This window comes from Ascochyta rabiei, chromosome 2 (assembly GCF_004011695.2).
Source record: "Ascochyta rabiei chromosome 2, complete sequence".
In the NCBI taxonomy this organism is placed as follows: domain Eukaryota; kingdom Fungi; phylum Ascomycota; class Dothideomycetes; order Pleosporales; family Didymellaceae; genus Ascochyta; species Ascochyta rabiei.
Window position 1 is genome coordinate 2,349,413 of NC_082406.1, and position 16,631 is coordinate 2,366,043.

General features: G+C 51.1%; 7 protein-coding genes across 8 annotated transcripts, besides 1 other annotated feature; 4 read left to right on the plus strand and 3 right to left on the minus strand.

Moving 5' to 3' along the window:
- Positions 1-2,450: 2,450 nt before the first annotated feature.
- Positions 2,451-4,337, minus strand: EKO05_0001651 (uncharacterized protein; the record flags this gene model as incomplete). The annotated part of the gene is made up of 2 exons (XM_038937656.1): positions 2,451-3,117; positions 3,169-4,337. The coding sequence occupies 2 exons, from the start codon at positions 4,335-4,337 to the stop codon at positions 2,451-2,453; spliced, it is 1,836 nt and encodes a 611-aa protein (XP_038802407.1).
- A 709-nt stretch (positions 4,338-5,046) lies between these two features.
- EKO05_0001652 (uncharacterized protein) lies at positions 5,047-6,680 on the minus strand (the record flags this gene model as incomplete). The annotated part of the gene is made up of 3 exons (XM_038937503.2): positions 5,047-5,392; positions 5,439-6,450; positions 6,500-6,680. The coding sequence occupies 3 exons, from the start codon at positions 6,678-6,680 to the stop codon at positions 5,047-5,049; spliced, it is 1,539 nt and encodes a 512-aa protein (XP_038802408.2).
- A 1,244-nt stretch (positions 6,681-7,924) lies between these two features.
- Positions 7,925-7,955: a tandem repeat.
- Positions 7,956-8,121: 166 nt separating this feature from the next.
- Positions 8,122-8,613, minus strand: EKO05_0001653 (elongin C; the record flags this gene model as incomplete). 2 transcript variants are annotated; one of them, XM_038937440.1, is made up of 4 exons in its annotated part: positions 8,122-8,126; positions 8,177-8,310; positions 8,390-8,438; positions 8,493-8,613. In XM_038937440.1, 4 exons carry the CDS (start codon positions 8,611-8,613, stop codon positions 8,122-8,124), a joined length of 309 nt encoding a protein of 102 aa, XP_038802409.1. The 2 variants fall into 2 exon arrangements, with proteins under 2 accessions (XP_038802409.1, XP_059491707.1); XM_059635724.1 differs by having other exon boundaries at positions 8,122-8,438.
- A 461-nt stretch (positions 8,614-9,074) lies between these two features.
- Positions 9,075-10,329, plus strand: EKO05_0001654 (Agmatinase; the record flags this gene model as incomplete). Its single annotated transcript, XM_038937105.1, has 2 exons — positions 9,075-9,203; positions 9,250-10,329. 2 exons carry the CDS (start codon positions 9,075-9,077, stop codon positions 10,327-10,329), a joined length of 1,209 nt encoding a protein of 402 aa, XP_038802410.1.
- Positions 10,330-10,645: 316 nt separating this feature from the next.
- On the plus strand, positions 10,646-11,683 carry EKO05_0001655 (uncharacterized protein; the record flags this gene model as incomplete). Its single annotated transcript, XM_038945026.1, has 1 exon — positions 10,646-11,683. One exon carries the CDS (start codon positions 10,646-10,648, stop codon positions 11,681-11,683), a length of 1,038 nt encoding a protein of 345 aa, XP_038802411.1.
- Positions 11,684-12,088: 405 nt separating this feature from the next.
- Positions 12,089-13,699, plus strand: EKO05_0001656 (uncharacterized protein; the record flags this gene model as incomplete). Its single annotated transcript, XM_038945027.1, has 1 exon — positions 12,089-13,699. One exon carries the CDS (start codon positions 12,089-12,091, stop codon positions 13,697-13,699), a length of 1,611 nt encoding a protein of 536 aa, XP_038802412.1.
- A 688-nt stretch (positions 13,700-14,387) lies between these two features.
- Positions 14,388-15,766, plus strand: EKO05_0001657 (uncharacterized protein; the record flags this gene model as incomplete). The annotated part of the gene is made up of 3 exons (XM_038937097.1): positions 14,388-14,864; positions 14,921-15,381; positions 15,433-15,766. The coding sequence occupies 3 exons, from the start codon at positions 14,388-14,390 to the stop codon at positions 15,764-15,766; spliced, it is 1,272 nt and encodes a 423-aa protein (XP_038802413.1).
- Positions 15,767-16,631: the final 865 nt, after the last annotated feature.

Genomic DNA, 16,631 nt, shown 5'->3' on the forward strand with positions numbered 1-16,631 from the left:
ATGCGTTGTCCAAATCCTCCGCTAACTACACCTGTCTCATGCATCGTCTCTGTGCCGATTTTAGTTCACATCTTGACAGCTGGCACGGACACCAAGAGCTGTCGAATCGCTGTCTCCACGACTGACGACACCAGGAGCTGTCACCGCTTCTTGAGGCTTGTTAACGTGCGTTTGCAGGGCTGTGCCTCACCAGCAGGCACGCCTCATATCAACGACAACCGGCTGCCAGCGCATTGCTCCATGGCTTCAGGGCGTGTAGCATACCGCGGTTCTCCAGCTATTGCTGTCTGCCCTCTGCTGCTTGACGGACAGGTCTCTATCAGCCACAGGCCGCCAGCAGACGAGCCAGGCTTTCACCTTCTCGACCTCCACACGCTCTCCGACGCCACGGTGGGTCGCCAGAATTCCAGCTGACGTTGTATCGGGTGAACATGACAGCTCTTGGGTATGCCGCCCATCTAAGATGTTGAAGTCCCACTACGAAGTGGAGCTCCTGCACCTGCAACTCCTCACTTGGTATGGTGGCATCCTGAAGCTAGTCGACTCGTTTGCACTTGCTTGCGCTTGCCTCTGCTTCAATCAAGGCCGAGGCAAGAGAGCATAGCTCATGCAACAACAGCCTTCAGCTATCTTTCGTCATCTGCAGGTCCTCGCTGCGTCTGCATTGATAGTGCCCACCAAAAATGGCGGTGAGGGTGTGCTGTGATTGGCCAGTAATCACGAAAATGCTGGCCAACGCCGTAGTAGGAATTCGATCAACAACATTTGTCGCTAACCCAGCCTCCTCGAGATCTACTGGGCATAAGAGCGCCACCGCACGAGTCTTGACAATAGCGTCACACAGCCACTTGAGCCTCCGGTAGCTGTCGAGCTGTCAGTCTGCGCCTAGGTCCTACCGGCGATTCCTACCGCCAACTTCTGGTAGGTAGCAAACATGACCATGTGATTACACAAGCCAAGAAGAAGCCGGCTATTTGCCTTGAGGCGTCATTGAGAATCTTGCAAAATCGGTCAATCTTGATCCTCGAGCAACACGTGAGCAAGCTAAATAAGACGTACGACTTGTCGAATCTGTGTAGAACCTTCGATCAATCCATCTTCAGCTAGAGTCTTAGCACTTGAAACGACATGGCTATGCTCAAGACGTATGCTCAGCCACTAGTGAAGAGCCTGGCGTGACTCAATGCAGCGTGCCGACGGTAAGACAGTACCAAACAGTGGAAACATCTGTACACCCGCAAAGAGATCAACCCGCTTCCGCAGCTTGTCTAAACCCATCAACTCAACAACAGAGGTACCACAACCACCTGACCCGAGGCTTGTGGATCGCAGGTACCCGAATAAGCGGATGAATTGTGTTACTCGAGCAACTCAAACAAACGGCTTTCACCCATTGTCACTTGATTTAGTAATGACCAGCAGCCGTACGCAAGGTAGGAAATGGCACTGACAAACGGTCTGGCTTTTTGAGATAGTCTGGCTCGTCCCTTCTCTCAATGAGCAAGATTCAGATACCAGCTCCTCGACATAAACACTCGTCCTGACACGCATACTGTGTAACCATCACATTAACCCCATTTGGTCACAGTTTGCGACCCGACTTCGATTGCTGCATGTAGCATTTGCTTTCACGGATTGCTCGTGGCCCTAGTTACGCATGCTCAAACTATGACCTGTGCTCATTTGCTTTACTTCGCTCAAGCCAACAAAGCTTTTCTAGTTCCAGACAATGCACTTTCAATGCACTCAATTTGAAGCTACAGACATAAACGTATATAATGCACTCGGTCGGCTGCCAGAATGTGTTCACCCAGCTCACTAGCCATAAAACCTAGTCCACGGTGGATCAGTCTTTTCCTGTCTCTATCGATCGTTTTCCAACACTGAATACCATCTATCATAAACTCCGAGCACTATAAGACCGAACGCCTCCTGTGCTCCATCGTTTCTTACTCCGCAATTCCACAGAAAGCAAGACTGTCAAACACATAGTCCACGTTAAAGCAAGAACAAAGCAACAAATCCATCAAAGCTCCATTCACAGCCAGATCATTTGGGATGTGTTACTACCACGCATACTCGCACAAGTGTGGCCACACCGAGTGCATCTTGCAAAAGTTCTGCCCGAAGGGTCAGATGATCCAGCAGAAATGCGGACGTGGACACGAAGGAATCATCATGGCTACTGTGAAGGTGGAGACTAGCTGTGCAGTGTGTCCCCCGAAGAAGGTAAGCCTGATTGATTCTGCTTATATTGTTTGAGCACTGACGAAACGCAGTGATATCGAAAGGTTGAAGCGATGTGCAAGACGTGTTGATCTGGCAAGCCCTGGGTCAATGACTGTATTGGCGTTGTGCGGACTTGTACTATCAAGCAGGATGGTTTGAGAGCTGGTCTGAGATGAGCTGTATTTGTACTTCAAAGTGTAAACCTATCCTCGTGGACTATCCTACGCGCCTCCACCACCATGCATGAGCTTCTTTCCTTTAACACTCTTTTGCTCCTGCCCAAGACTGACAACAAAGGCCATACACGACGTCGCAATCGCCAAAATGAAGGCCGTCACAATCGCGTTGTTGTAGCCATGCAACACCCCCGGCAATAACTCTGGAGGCACAACCTGCCTCAGGTTTGTGGCTCCAGCCTGCGCAACAATCTGTGGATCAAAGTTCGGCACGTATTTTGGGATCTCTTTCGCAAGCGTATTGACGAAGATATTCTGGGCTATCGAGATACTGAGCGCACCACCGAGACTGTTGAAGAACAGCACACAAGCATTTGCAGTCGGCATGTCTTTTACGCTAGAAACAACTTGAACGGCGATGAACGGGATCTGGACACCTGCTCCAGCGCCGATACCTGCGAGGATCTGGTACCCGATCCAATGGCTGTTGGGCGAGCTGACTTTGAGTGTGTATAGCATGCCTGCACCGACCGCAAATATTGCCGAACCGAACCACATGAAGGGTGCGTACCACCCCACTACAGTGATGGAGGCGCCAATGACGATAGAAGATACGGTGATGCTGACGAGGTAGGCGATAGTGCGGATTCCGGACTCTTCAGCCGTAGTGCCTTTGATAGCCTGGAAGTAGAACGGCAGGTAGAAGATATGCCTGTTGTGGTCAGCGTCACCTATCAAATGTAAGGCAGAGGCAATGGCTTACGTGTAGAGCGCCATAGATAGCAGCGCTGAGAAAACACAACTAACCAAGATGGTTCGCTGTTTGAAAACCTTTACTGGTATAGTCGCTCGGTCCTTCTGGTAGAACTGGATTGCAATGAACACAGCGATGAGTAGTCCAAACCCCAACAACGTCCCCCAAACCTTCGAGTTACTCCACGGATACGTGAATCCACCCCACTGCAGCGCTAAGAGCAAGCTCACAATCGCACAGATCAGGAACACCGCACCAGCCAAGTCGATATGTGCCAGCCTCTCTCTGATCGGAAGATGACTATACTTCCTCTCCGGATTGCTGAAGAAGAAAAACACCACAGCCAAAGAGACTCCACCAAAGGGAAGGTTGATCCAGAAACAAAAACGCCATGAAAGCCGATCGGTGAAGGCGCCGCCAAGGATTGGGCCTACGACACTGGCAATGCCGAACATAGAAGACAGTGCTGCGATGTAGATAGCACGTTTTCGCAGCGGAACAGAGAACCCGATGATCGTCATGCCGCCACTGTACAGTGCCGCAGCTCCTGCACCGGCAATGGCCCGCCCGATGATGAACATGGGCGAGCTGGTCGCGGCGGCGCATATCACACTGCCCACCTCGAAGATGATGAGTGCACCGAGATACGTGTATTTTACGTCGAAATATGTGTAGACCTTTCCGAACGAGGGCTGGAGAGAGGTGGTGGTGAGCAGGTAGGAAGAACCGTACCAGCCGACATCTTCGAGGCTGTTGAAGACGGATGTTATTTTTGGGATCGCGGTCGCGATGATGGTGTTGTCTAGTGCAATGACAAACGTTGTTAAACACAGGCCGAAAGAGAGTGTCCAGAGTTTGACACCAGAGAGGTACTTGGATTCGTCTTCTGCCTCTTCGTCTTCGATAGGAGCACCTGTAATGTCTGTAGTTGCGGCGTCTTTTTCTTCCATCTCGTTCGTAGCGACAGCTCTCTCGAGATTGATGTCGTTGTTTGGTGCTTCATTGCTCACTCGGACGCTACCAGCGAGTTCTCTATTCTTCTCATGCCGCTCGGCGTCAACATCGCAGTTTCTTCTTACAAGGCCCTCATCCTTATCGTTCACAGTCCCTAGAACCTCTTTGCTGTTCAGCTTCTCATCCTTCAGTGTTTCATCGACGTTGTTATCCGGACGCTGCATCTTGCCGAGGGGTGAAACGATGCACTGGCTGGATATTACCGGCGGGCCGCTGTGGAGCTGATGGACTCAAAGAAAAACGTTGAAAGCTTAGCAAGTCTTCTTCATTACACTTAAACAACGTCGCGATCGTTCAGACAGTTTGTCCTCTCACAAACGCGTCTTGCAAAAGCTTGAGAAGATGAGGAGAATGCGAGCGAAGCGACTGCTTGCATGAACATGTGCGCGCTGAGTAGGCCCATCCAGGAACTCACCCGGTGGCCAACCAGACCGTATTCAATACGTTGACCGTCAGCTAGCCGAGATGATATGCGCAAAACGTATGTTGAGCCGAGCATCGTGTTGCAAGCGAAGCGGAAGCTTCATGAACCGGAATTAAGGAGCCAATGGGCGCCGGTTGTCCTCACACTACTCGCCGCTTCGAACTGCTCTGAGAAATGGTGGCTTCTCGACCGTTGATGATCGACCTGTCAAGCTGTCAATTTTCCGCACATCACACGGGGCTGCTGATTTGGACAGCATCACAGTGGTCTTGTGACCGAATCGAAGGTTCTAAGATCACGACCACGTGCTCTACCTTATATTTTTCGAACAGAAGCCCACGTATCTCCAAAGATCTGGTGTTGTGTTTTAATCGACATATGGTCTGACCCGGGCGGCAATCATGGCAAATCTTGCTCTGGGACGAAACACAGCGTTCCCATCGTCATACTCATATCTGGAACCTCTTGAACTGCCTCGTCGGCACGTTTCTCTCGAACATGATATCCAGCTCCTCGTAGGTCCTTCCCTTCATCTCTGGAACTCGTAAGAACCACCAAACGAGGCATGGCAGCGAGAGGCCACCGAAGAAGAAGCCCAGCTTCCCTCCCAAGTTTGCCTCGTCTGGATTGATGAGATACGGAATAGCAACAGTCATAACGATGCCAACCAGTGCTTGCACTGCGGTAGCAACCGCGATAGTCTTTGAGCGCACCCGGGTGGCGCTGACTTCGCAGAAGATTGCGAAAGCGACGGGACCGACGCTCCAGTTGTACACCGAGTTCCAAACCAAGAGCCTGTAGAGTCAGCATAATAATTGATGACCAAGAAGGGCATACTTACATGGCCGACTTCGCCCACACCGCACCTTGCGTTGGAACACAGTCCAGAATTCCGACCAGAAACATGATGATAGTGAGTACGGCAAGACCAGCGCCAAACAGCACCCGACGTCCGAACTTCTGCATCAGATACCACGACAAGAGGACACTGATCCATCCAATGGCCATGAAGCCTATGCCCATGTCGTAAGCCTGGTCTGTGTTCAACCCTGCAAGGCTGAAGAAGTAGGTCCCGTAGTTGATCAGGTAAACGCCACACAGTACCTGTGTCGTGTAAACCCCGATGGCGATCTCCGTACGGCGCCAATTGATCTTCCGGAACAAGTCATAATAGGTGCTTCCAGCCTCCATGTCCCTCTCCAGCGAATCCGTCTCGACGATCTGTGCTAAGGCGGCTTTGACGTTTACCTTTTCGCTTGACAAACTCGCAAGCGCTTTCTCCGCATCCTCGAGTCTACCCTGCCGTACGAGCCACCAGGGCGACTCAGGCGCGAACCACATTCCAGGCAGGATGACAAGGACCCAGAACCACTGCAGCGAAAACGGAATTGAGTATGCCCAATGGCTGGTCATGTGCTGCGTTGCCGCCGTGACCCCGTTTCCCAGCAATTGGCCTGTAACAAAACACAGATTGACATAACTCGTACTCACACTGCGCATAGCGAGTGGACTGACCTCAGATGCATATGCGGGCGCAATGACGACAAATGCCCCCAAGACCAGTCCCGCAAGGAGCTCTCCAGCGAGCAGAACTGGTAAGGAGCGAGCGAAAAACTGGATAAACACTAATCCTGCGACAGCGAAGACACAAGCGATAAATGTCTTCTTGCGCCCATACCACTCCATGGGATAACCGGCTGCGAGCGCGCCAACGACTTGGCCAATTGGATTGCCCATGCCGAGACCGGTTTGCCAGACGGCAGAGATGATGTACCCGTCTTCAAAGGCGTACCCGAACTGTTTCTGGAACGCGGGCATGGCGTAGAGGTTGCCGAGGAGCTGGGGGTCGAATGCTGTCCATCCGAGTTAGGAAGTGTGTTGTGTTTCGTGTGAGACACTTACCCAGCATGATGACCCCTAGGCTGAAATAGCAGGACCACCCAATTGCTTTGGGATACAGCTTCACAGCCTCCCAGAATGTGAGGGTGTGCTCAACTTCAATTGCCTCGCGCACCTCTTCCGCTGCGATTGAGAGCTTGCGCACCGTGATGGGCGTTTCGACATCTTTACCTGTGCTATCCATGATAAATGCAATCCACGAGAATATGACCGCACAAGCTTTCAAGCCTCACGCGAGCTGCTTGGCTGTATTTGTAGTCGATGGTTGTCGTTATCAGACGTACCCTGGTCCCATGCGAGGGATAAGGTGCGGGGTTGGTGTACCATTTCGGGATGTGCATCCGGATAAGAAAGGTGGGCTAGCTGCTATCTCGTGTTCGTGACCATGCTGGAGGGGGATTTACACATTGAACTTTCGCTAAAACACGACCCTTGACTACAAAGGCTGAGGTGACTAAAAGTGTGTGAGCTTGCACAAGAACAATCCGACATTGGTTCTGAAACGAGCGTGCTTTATGCTCATGGACCGATCAACGAGTTGCCTCGTTGATATCGAGGTCGTGATAGAGGATTCGGGCTCGAGTCATACGTCTCATATCGTCGAAGTGCTGGTTGTCGTGTGCAAAGTCCAGATACCGACCGCCTCATGACGTCGCGTAAGATAGTCGAAACCAGCGACGTGACTAAACCATCAGATCAAGCTCTGCATTTCGCAAAAGGGGCGGATTGATTTTATTTTGATCGGTTGTGAATTTAAAGTCTTCTCAGGCTTTTCAGATGGGATATCAAGTCTTTCGGCCCGAAGCGTGCATAGTAAGCTTCTGCTCTCGTTACGAGCCTAGCCTAGCATTTCCTTTCGCTTCAGACAGATAGATGGGGTGGAGGTACACTCCTCATCGGTAAGGCGCGCAGACTCTCCTGTGAACAGAACCTCATCGCTCGCATATCTGATGCTTTTCGAGCGTCTAGTCAAGCGTCACTTTCAACGCTCGCTGATATTTTACAACTGCACCTGGTCAAGCAGTCGAGCGAACGGCTCCGCCCCGTATAAAGTGTGAAGGAGAGGTTTCACCTTGCCGCATAATAATAATACCCTTCATTTCAATTCACGCAGATTTCAGTCTCGTCACCAGATGCTCAGCCTAGAGTCCTTCCAATCAATACCGCGATTTGGTGTGGACAGGTGTAACAAGATTGAGAGTGGTGAGAGTTAACAGGCTACGCTACAACAGGATGGGCGTGTAGAGACTTTGATCAGCCTACGGCGACGACTTCGTTCTTCTACTGTACCCCTAAAGATGACATGCATCGATGTTCCGGGGTTATTGAGGTAATCCATCACTCTTTTGAAATGTCAGCAGTATCTGGACTTGAACAGTCACCCTTCTACAACACCGTGAAGTAAAGCCCTGGCAGCCCTCTCCCCCCCTTCGCATTCCTTCGCCTTCGATCCGCTTCGTGTTTTGCCCCTGAGACGAAACACTTCACCCATCTCTATGGCATGACGCAGGGTGTGCAGGAATGCTGTCGGTGCTGAGGCCGAAAGCCGTGTATATTGGCTTGACTGATTGTGTAGGTCCGCGCCCAAACGTTCATGGGCTTGATCGATGCTACGTAAAACCGTTTCAAACTGTAGGTTGTGTGAGCAGTGTATAGTGATATCGGAGAAAGGATATGTACCGTCCAAGAAGTCAGCGGCAATTAACAGCTCCAAGCACAGCTCAGGCGGGATGTCCATGTCCGAGACATCCTTACTGTCTGCATGCTTCTGGTTGTAGTAGAGGTATTCGCAAACTTTCTCGAGCACAACGCCACTTCTCGTGGTTAGCTGCACGTCTTCGTCGGAGCATTGCGGATGCGGATGTTCAAATGCGAAGGGTAGGGGTGGTGTACTTGATCGTAGGGAATTCCATGCGGTTTCGCGCTGTTTCTTGGAAGCCAGCTGCAAGTATTGTCAGCTTCTCGCTGTCGTGATAACACTGAAACACCTGCTTACATTCGGGGTTCATCGCTCTCTTGATCGTGCCTGCAATGCAGGCCGCCGAGCGCAACAGCTTGAACTCGTAGCCATCGTTGGACACAAGCGTCACATACTCAGTCGTCTTCTCGTCGCTCATTGTCGAAAGAGACTTTGGTATCGGGGGTGCAAGGCGTTAGCTGACGATTGACAGTTACAAAGTAAGCTGAGAAGGATGGAGTTCGTAAGGACAAAATCGCGCCATCACGTGTACTGTGTTGCGTCATTGGCCAACATTGTCCTGACAGTCATCTCACGACATTGTGCCGCCTTTCTCTGCGACATCACGTCCTTCACATGTTCCATAACCTTGCACTTCATCAGGCACTTCCTGTCGTGGGTATAGTTTGACGCAAGAAACGGTGAACCAGCGTGGACCTGCCTCTTTGAGCTATGAGCTGCCCCGCTGGACCACCCCGCGCGACGCCTGTCGGACCTGAAATCGGAGTGTATTCGAGATAGGTAGCATGGCTGCAGACGCGATTGCCGCTCTTGTTCAAATACCAGAGCCGCCCATACATATCCTTGTTAGCGATTTAATCAAATCGATCTAGCATCAACATGAGGTGGAGGAAAGCGTCGTTACTGGCGTTGCCAGCTCTTGCCTCGGCACACGGCTCTCATCACGCGCACCAAGAGGCGTTCTCACAGGACCGTCTTGACGAATTAGAGCAGAAATGGGGAACTGATGTGAGCGTTACAAGTCATACTTTGGTCACGACTGACCTGTACGCAGTGGGGTTTCAGCGGCATATCGACATTTGCTCATCTGCCGCACACACGATGCTTGACCCACCCTGAGACAGCTTACGACATTGCCATTCTCGGTGCACCCTTCGATACAGCAGTCTCTTACCGACCAGGCGCTCGGTTTGGCCCTCGAGCCATTCGCTCTGGCTCAGCACGCCAGACGTCCTTCCGAGGCTACAACGCACGCGCCGGCCTCAATCCTTTCACATCATGGGCGAACATCGTGGATTGTGGTGACATCCCAATCACACCCTTCGACAATGCTCTCGCTCTGCGACAGATGAGCGAAGCCTACCTGGAGCTTGCAGGGCGAGGGCCTACTGAGAAGAGCACTGAGAGTGGGGTGAAGTACTTTAACAAGCCGAAGGTCATCACGCTGGGTGGTGACCACAGCGTTGCTCTGCCTGCACTCAGGGCTCTGAACAAGGCATATGGTCAGCCCATCACAGTTGTGCATTTCGACGCACATTTGGACACATGGCACCCAGCCAAGTATCCCTCTGCATGGATTGATCCTGAAGACCCCACAACACAGTCTTTCTTGAACCATGGTAGCATGTTCTGGCTAGCATCGACCGAGGGTCTTGTTGCGAATGGCTCGAGCGTGCACGCTGGACTGAGGACCAGGTTATCAGGCGACGATGCGACAGATTACGAAGACGACACGAATCAGGGGTGGATGCGCATCTCTACCGATGACATTGACGACATAGGGACAAAGGGCATCATCGATTCCATCATGGGTCGCGTTGGCACAGATATGCCAGTATACCTAAGCATCGATATTGACGTCATTGACCCGGGCCTGGCACCTGCAACAGGTACACCTGAACCGGGAGGTTGGTCTACCAGAGAACTTATCAGAATTCTGAGAGGCATTGAGAGTCTGAACGTTGTTGGTGCGGATATTGTCGAAGTCAGCCCTGCATACGACAGCTCCGCGGAGGTCACCAGCGTTGCTGCAGCGCAAGTAGTCTACGAAGTTCTCACGAGCATTGTTCGCAAAGGATTGACTGAGCAGGCCAGGACTGGAAGTGTCAAAAGTAGTGAGAAGGATGAGTTGTAGAGGAGTGCAGCTGATTGTAGATGGTGGTAGCTTTTGGGTCGAAGCAACTTCACAGGATGTGTATGCCGCTAAGAATTCCACGCACTCTCAACAACAACGTTAGATTAAGAAATCTCCGAAACAATCGTACAACCCAAAGATGCTCCGTCATCAATATATCAAAAAAAAATTAAAAAATTGTAAGCAAATAACTGCTTCCTGTTGCCAAGCGATGGAAGACCCTACGTCATGACTTGCGCATCATCAGTCTACTAAAGGAGTCAACAGATTTGCACGACCGTTTTACAATCTTATCACAACGGAGCACCGCACAACCATGGAACACTACGCACCCCATCCGAGTTCTCAGTTCGAGGGCTTCTACTCGAAATTCGACTTCGAAAGCGGCGCGCACATCGCTCTCATCATCTGCTCAGTACCAAAGGCTTCGACACGACCACACATGGTATCCTTTACCTACTATCCTAAATCCGGCTCTCCAATCTTCCAACGCGAAGAGTTTGTGGACAGCATCGAACGAAACATCACAGACACAAGCAGCAATGCTTTCGAACTTCGCATCCCAGGCATAGGCTACATGGCCGTGCACGCCAACGGTACTACATCGTACCGTCTTAGTGCACCAGAATGGAGTCTCGAAGCAGACAGCGATTCTGTAACGACCTGGAGGGCTGATAAAAACACCCCCGAAGGATGGATGATCAACCTCCCCCTACCGTTGCACTGGCACGTGCACAGCATCAACTCACCTTGTTCATTTGTACTCTCGATCCCGCCTCTGGGTGACGACCATCCTGTTGCGGACCGCAAAGGCCGCGGGCACATCCATCAAGAAAAGAACTGGGCAAACAGCTTCCCCGATGCTCATATGTGGGTTCAGGCCTTCAACACCAACGACCAGACGGGCGTCTGTCTCGCCGGCGGCAAGATTATGGGACAAACAGCGTATATGCTCGGGTATCGCTCAAACGATCTGGTTCTGGACTTCGTTCCCCCGTTCTCAGTCTCATATTTGAACATGCCATTCCTAAGCCCATTCATGAGCGTCGATATCGACTGGGAAACCCGCTCATTCTCCATCTCAGTATCAAATTACGTGAACAAACTCGAGCTGAAGGCGCGGGCACCAAAAGAGCCAGGCTGGTTCGGTCTGGCAAGTCCGTTTCCTGATGGTCACAGGCCGAACTTTTGCCGCGAGAGCTTTATCGCGACGATTGACGTTACAATTTATGAGAGCGAGGGGTGGATGCCTTGGCATGGGTGGAAAAAGGTCAGGATAGAGAGATTTGAAAACGCGAGCCTGGAATTCGCGGGAGGATATTATCCCGAGAGGGGAGAATCAAAAGAAGAATAAACATATCAGGATAAGGTACGAGGGGAAGTCCATGCGCACAGTTCAAGCGAGTCAAAGGGCGGGATTGAGGAACTATACAAGGCTTTGGGAACGACATGAAGGATCAAATCAGATATGAAGCGAATGGGGATGCACAGCTAAGATGGAACACTTCTGCACTTCTACTTTGTCCGAGAATCGACCAGAGTACGGCACAGGGCTGGCAATTTGAGGCTAAACGGATATTTGCGCCCTTTGCTGACATTCCCAAACCGTACTCCATCACACAAATCAGGCAGGTGCCACCAATGCCACGCTACTGCGCCTCGACTGCACGAACGAGACCTTTACCACAGTAATTGCCAGAGTACACTCCCAAGCGCATCGAATACGATTGAGAAAAACGGTGCTTTGTCTTCGATCCCTATGGCTTTCCTGGATAGGACTGGCAGTACAAGGAAGCGGTCTCGTGCTTGTGAAGAGTGCCATCGTCTCAAGATCAAATGTGACGTAAGCACATCACTTGGAGGGACTTGTGAGCGATGCAGCCGCACCAATTTAGAGTGCATCCCAGCGGCACCACGTCTCCAGCGCAATCGCATCAACGAACTCGAAGTCCAAATCCAGGAACTCAGGAAAGCATTGCGGAAGCAGAGCAGTAGCACATCGCCCAGCTCCTCGCTAGAGGATTATGATGCCGCTGTATTGGCATTCTTAGACGCCCGCATCCCGCCAAGTAAGCAACAAAAATTGCTTTCCCTGTATGCACACCATGCGGGAGCCGCCTGGCCTGTCGTTCGTCTGCCGATGAAGCTGAATTATATTCGCGCGAGATCTCCAGTCTTACTGCTCTCTGTGGTGGTGTTTTCCGTCACGCAGAATGCGCAAGGTACTGAACTCGAAGTACACGATGAGCTTGTGCGAGAGACAATGCGTATCCTCGGAGACGAAGTCATAAGTAAGGGGCAGAGATCCCTGGAACTCGTGCAGGCTCTGCTTGTAGCCACTTTCTGGAGCAAATCGACGCGGAAGGGGCAGCAAGTTAGTTGCTATCAACTCGTTCAGTTAGCTACCGATATGGCTATTGACCTTGGAATCGCCGGACCTTTGTTGCAGCCTTCTCCTGCGGCGTACTTCTCCATGCATGAGGATCCTACATCTTTTGAAGCACGCCGGACTTGGCTTGCCTGCTTTGTGGCGCTTTCAACATCGTCCATCAGTACGCGCCGGCCAATTGCAGTCTCTTGGGACGCTCACCATCGGGAATGTCTCCTACACCTGGAAAGTACAGGCGATCCATCCGACATCTTGCTTTGCCAGATCGTCCGCATCATCCAACTGGTTGACGAGATATCGAATTGCTTGTGTCTCTGTCAATCAGCGGTCTTCGTAGATGGAAACGATTACAATACTTACGCTACGGTTAAGCACTTGAAATCCAAGGTCGATGCATGGGTAGCTCAGATTCCACCCAGTCTCGCGTCATCGCAGACGCTCAAAGTCTGGCAACACGTAGCCATGGTCTACATCTACGAGCTTGTCCTTCACACTCCTACAAATAAGGCATCGTTCGCAGCACCCTTCATCCCGGGACGTATTATCGTAAAAGACTTCCCAAAGCCAGCAAACATCATCCCTTTTCTACAAACCGCGCTCGAGGCTTTAATCCAACACTGTCACGCCGTCATCAATACTGCCACAGAGATGGACCCTACCCTGATTCTCGGTCTTCCTACGTTTTGTTTTGCCCCTACTGTCTTATACTCACTCTTCGTGTTGGTCAATCTCTTGGTAGCATCTACAGACCCAACAAACACCTACGGGCAGTGTCTATCAAAGGACAACTTTCGTATAGAGCAGTGCGGTCTGAAGCTGCGTATGTTGACGGCACACATGACGTCTCTTGACCCGGCGATGAGTTGTTTCACAACCCGTTTGTTTGATGCGACGTCGTGGTTGGAGCAATGGTACGGCGACTACAGTACTATCCTTGGGCGTTATGAGACGAACCTGTTGAAAGACACAGAAATGACTTGATTGCTGTGCCGAACGACAATTTACGGGCGTTCTTTAGATACTGGGGAAGCGTCAATCCAAATCGCTTGCTTGTACGGGCAGGGGTCCGGCAGATTTTGGCCGTCCCCACTCGTGCAGGTGTGTTTGCTGACCGGAATCTTAAGGCGTCGTCATACCTAGGTAGCGGTCAGGCTCCCTGAAGCCTCGAAATCCGGGAGCCCAAAACCATGATCTATACTTCCGCGCGCGATTTCACCACAATTGGCATATTGCTCGCTCCCCCTGGCCGCTCGCTGTGGAGTCGGTAAATTTTGGCCGTCTCGTTGCGGACGATGTGTTTGCTGATTGGTCCACGGCTTGCTGCATGTCTTGGCATGGCTGTGCATCTTGGGGCAGCCTGGGAATTAAGACTTCACAATACATCAAGCGAAGAATTACGGGGGTCTAATCATAGGATCAGTGTGCTTTACCCTGATCATGGGACCTCAACCACGACAAATTTGTCTTGTATAGTCGTCATGATTATCAGCGAGCTTTTCTCTATAGTGGAAGACTGGAGGCCTTGGTATGAGTTGAGTATAAGAGCACTCCAAGCTCACCACTTGCCAGGACATCACTCTACAGTTTCGCATCATACGTCTCCTTCTCATCTCTGAAGTAACCTGCCTACGCTTTCGCCTCTGCGTCTACAAACTCCTCCAGCTTCAAGATGCGTCTATCACTTTTATCCTCCATCTTTATGGCTGGCTCTTGCCTTGCACAGGGCGATATTGCTGCGCTTCTCAAGTCTCAGCCTGATCTCAGCACGCTGCTTGAGCTTGTCGGTCTCGTGGATGGCCTTGCAGACACCCTCGCCTCGGCTTCCAACATCACCATTTTCGCGCCAACCAATCAAGCCTTTTTGAACGTGCCACGAGACGTTCCTGAGGGCGAAGCGATCGAGTACCGCAACAACACTATTGCCGTTGGAGCTCTGCTTGCAAACCACGTCTTCAAAGGAGCCTATCCGTCAAAACTCATCACCAATGTTCCTACATTTGCCCAAACTCTGCTCGACATCTCATATATTGATGCACGACAGCCTTTCTCCAACTTCACTGGTGGTGCTTACAATGGACTCGTAAAGAACGGGGACGACGTGTGCGTTCTGTCTGGAGAGCAAACCATCTCCACGGTTACTGAAGCTGTATGTATCTCTTCTGTTCGCTCAATCTATCTAAAGATTACCAACCCGTAAAACAGGACATCAAGCTGGGTGAAGGAATCACGATCCACAAAGTTGACACTGTTCTCGCATTTGGTGCTCCTTTCCAGCTCTTCACATACCGAGCGGGTTACTTCGCCATAAACGCTGCTCTGGAGGCTGCTAAGCTGAACATTGATTTTGGCTTGACCGGACCCGACACTGCGAGCCTCAACATTTCTGACTTCACTATCTTCGTTCCCACTGATGCAGCCTTTGACTCCATTGGCTCAGTACTTGAGAGTGCAGATATCGACACGCTCCGAGAGGTTCTCAGCTACCACATCATTCCCAACAATGTCATCTTCTCACCATCCTTGGGCAATGTCACGGTCCCATCCCTCCAAGGTACCAACTTGACTTTTACGGTTTTGCCAGATGGTTCCGCCTGGGTGAACAACGCAAGGATCACGTTCCCCAACACCATCCTGTACAACGGTGTCGCTCATGTCATTGACAGGTATTGTGCTCGCAACCACCAAAACATACACATACTAACCTCTTGTCTTAGTGTCCTCGCTCCAGGAGAGTTTGATCGCGCCACTCTGAAGCCGTCTGCACCTGCACCCGAACGTGTTGCTTTCCCCAACGCTTCCACAGTTTCGCGCATGCCTTTGGCCAGCGCTTCTCTCGCATTCGGGGGTGATCTCATGACGTACTCCACGACTCCCCGGCTGCTGAAGACGGTTGCTGCTGTCGCTACTGCGACCTCTGGTGCCTCCACCACGCCGACCGCGAGCCAGTCAGCTCCGATTGAAACTTTTACGGGAGCTGCTAGTGGATTGTTGCCTGGTGCAGGTGTGGCTCTTGCAGGAGCAGCTGGTATTGCTGCTTTCATGATCTAAGGACAAGATGTGACTTCAAAGAAAGATTGGATGCAGTCGGATCCAAGTGATTGGCATTTGTGTTGAAGTGAGCGTACAGCGGTCGATTGCGCGTTCCTGTCTTGCTTTGTGTATTTGCATACAAGAAGGTAGTACAGGAGGGATGTAATGAGGATGTAGGAAGAAGGGATGCTAATGGTATATAGATCTTTCACTTGCATTTTTGTTAGCGTCGCTTTCTAGTACTTTTGTTATTGAGATCGTTTTGGAACTTCTTCGATTCCTGCTTGTTTCTTGCGTTTTGTGTTACGGTTAACTCACACGTCTGTGTTGATTACTGGGAACATCTTAAGTGCTGTTTGTACCTGCCCTGATATGGCGAATTTGTGTGGCAGGGCTGGGGCAAACCGCCACTACCGCCATGAGGTGAGTCTCACGTCAATTTCACTTACCTCAAAGGTTTCATCAAGCGTACTACCGTAAGAAGCCAGCATACTCTAACAGTTACAGCTGGCAGCAAGTTATCTCATCTGTTCCTTAGACACCTGCAGATGCTCATCGAACAAAGCAGCAAGTGCGCAACTTATGCTGCCGAACGGCATAGAATTGTACAGTCACCGTGCACCCACCCGTAGCTGACTGAGACTGCAACATTTTAAAAACATTGCGTCACCACGGTCGACATGTCCCGCCAGGCCGGTAACATCCTGGTCCGCGTGTTTGTTTTGCGCTGAGATAGGCGTTGAGCAATCAGGTCTCACCCCACCTTGCTGAACTCTCTCAACTAAACAACAATCACACTGCGCCATTTCACTGTACACAACTTCGGTGAGAGCATCGTTACCATTTGAGTGCTTTTCATTGACCTTTATTTGTGCAGAACCAA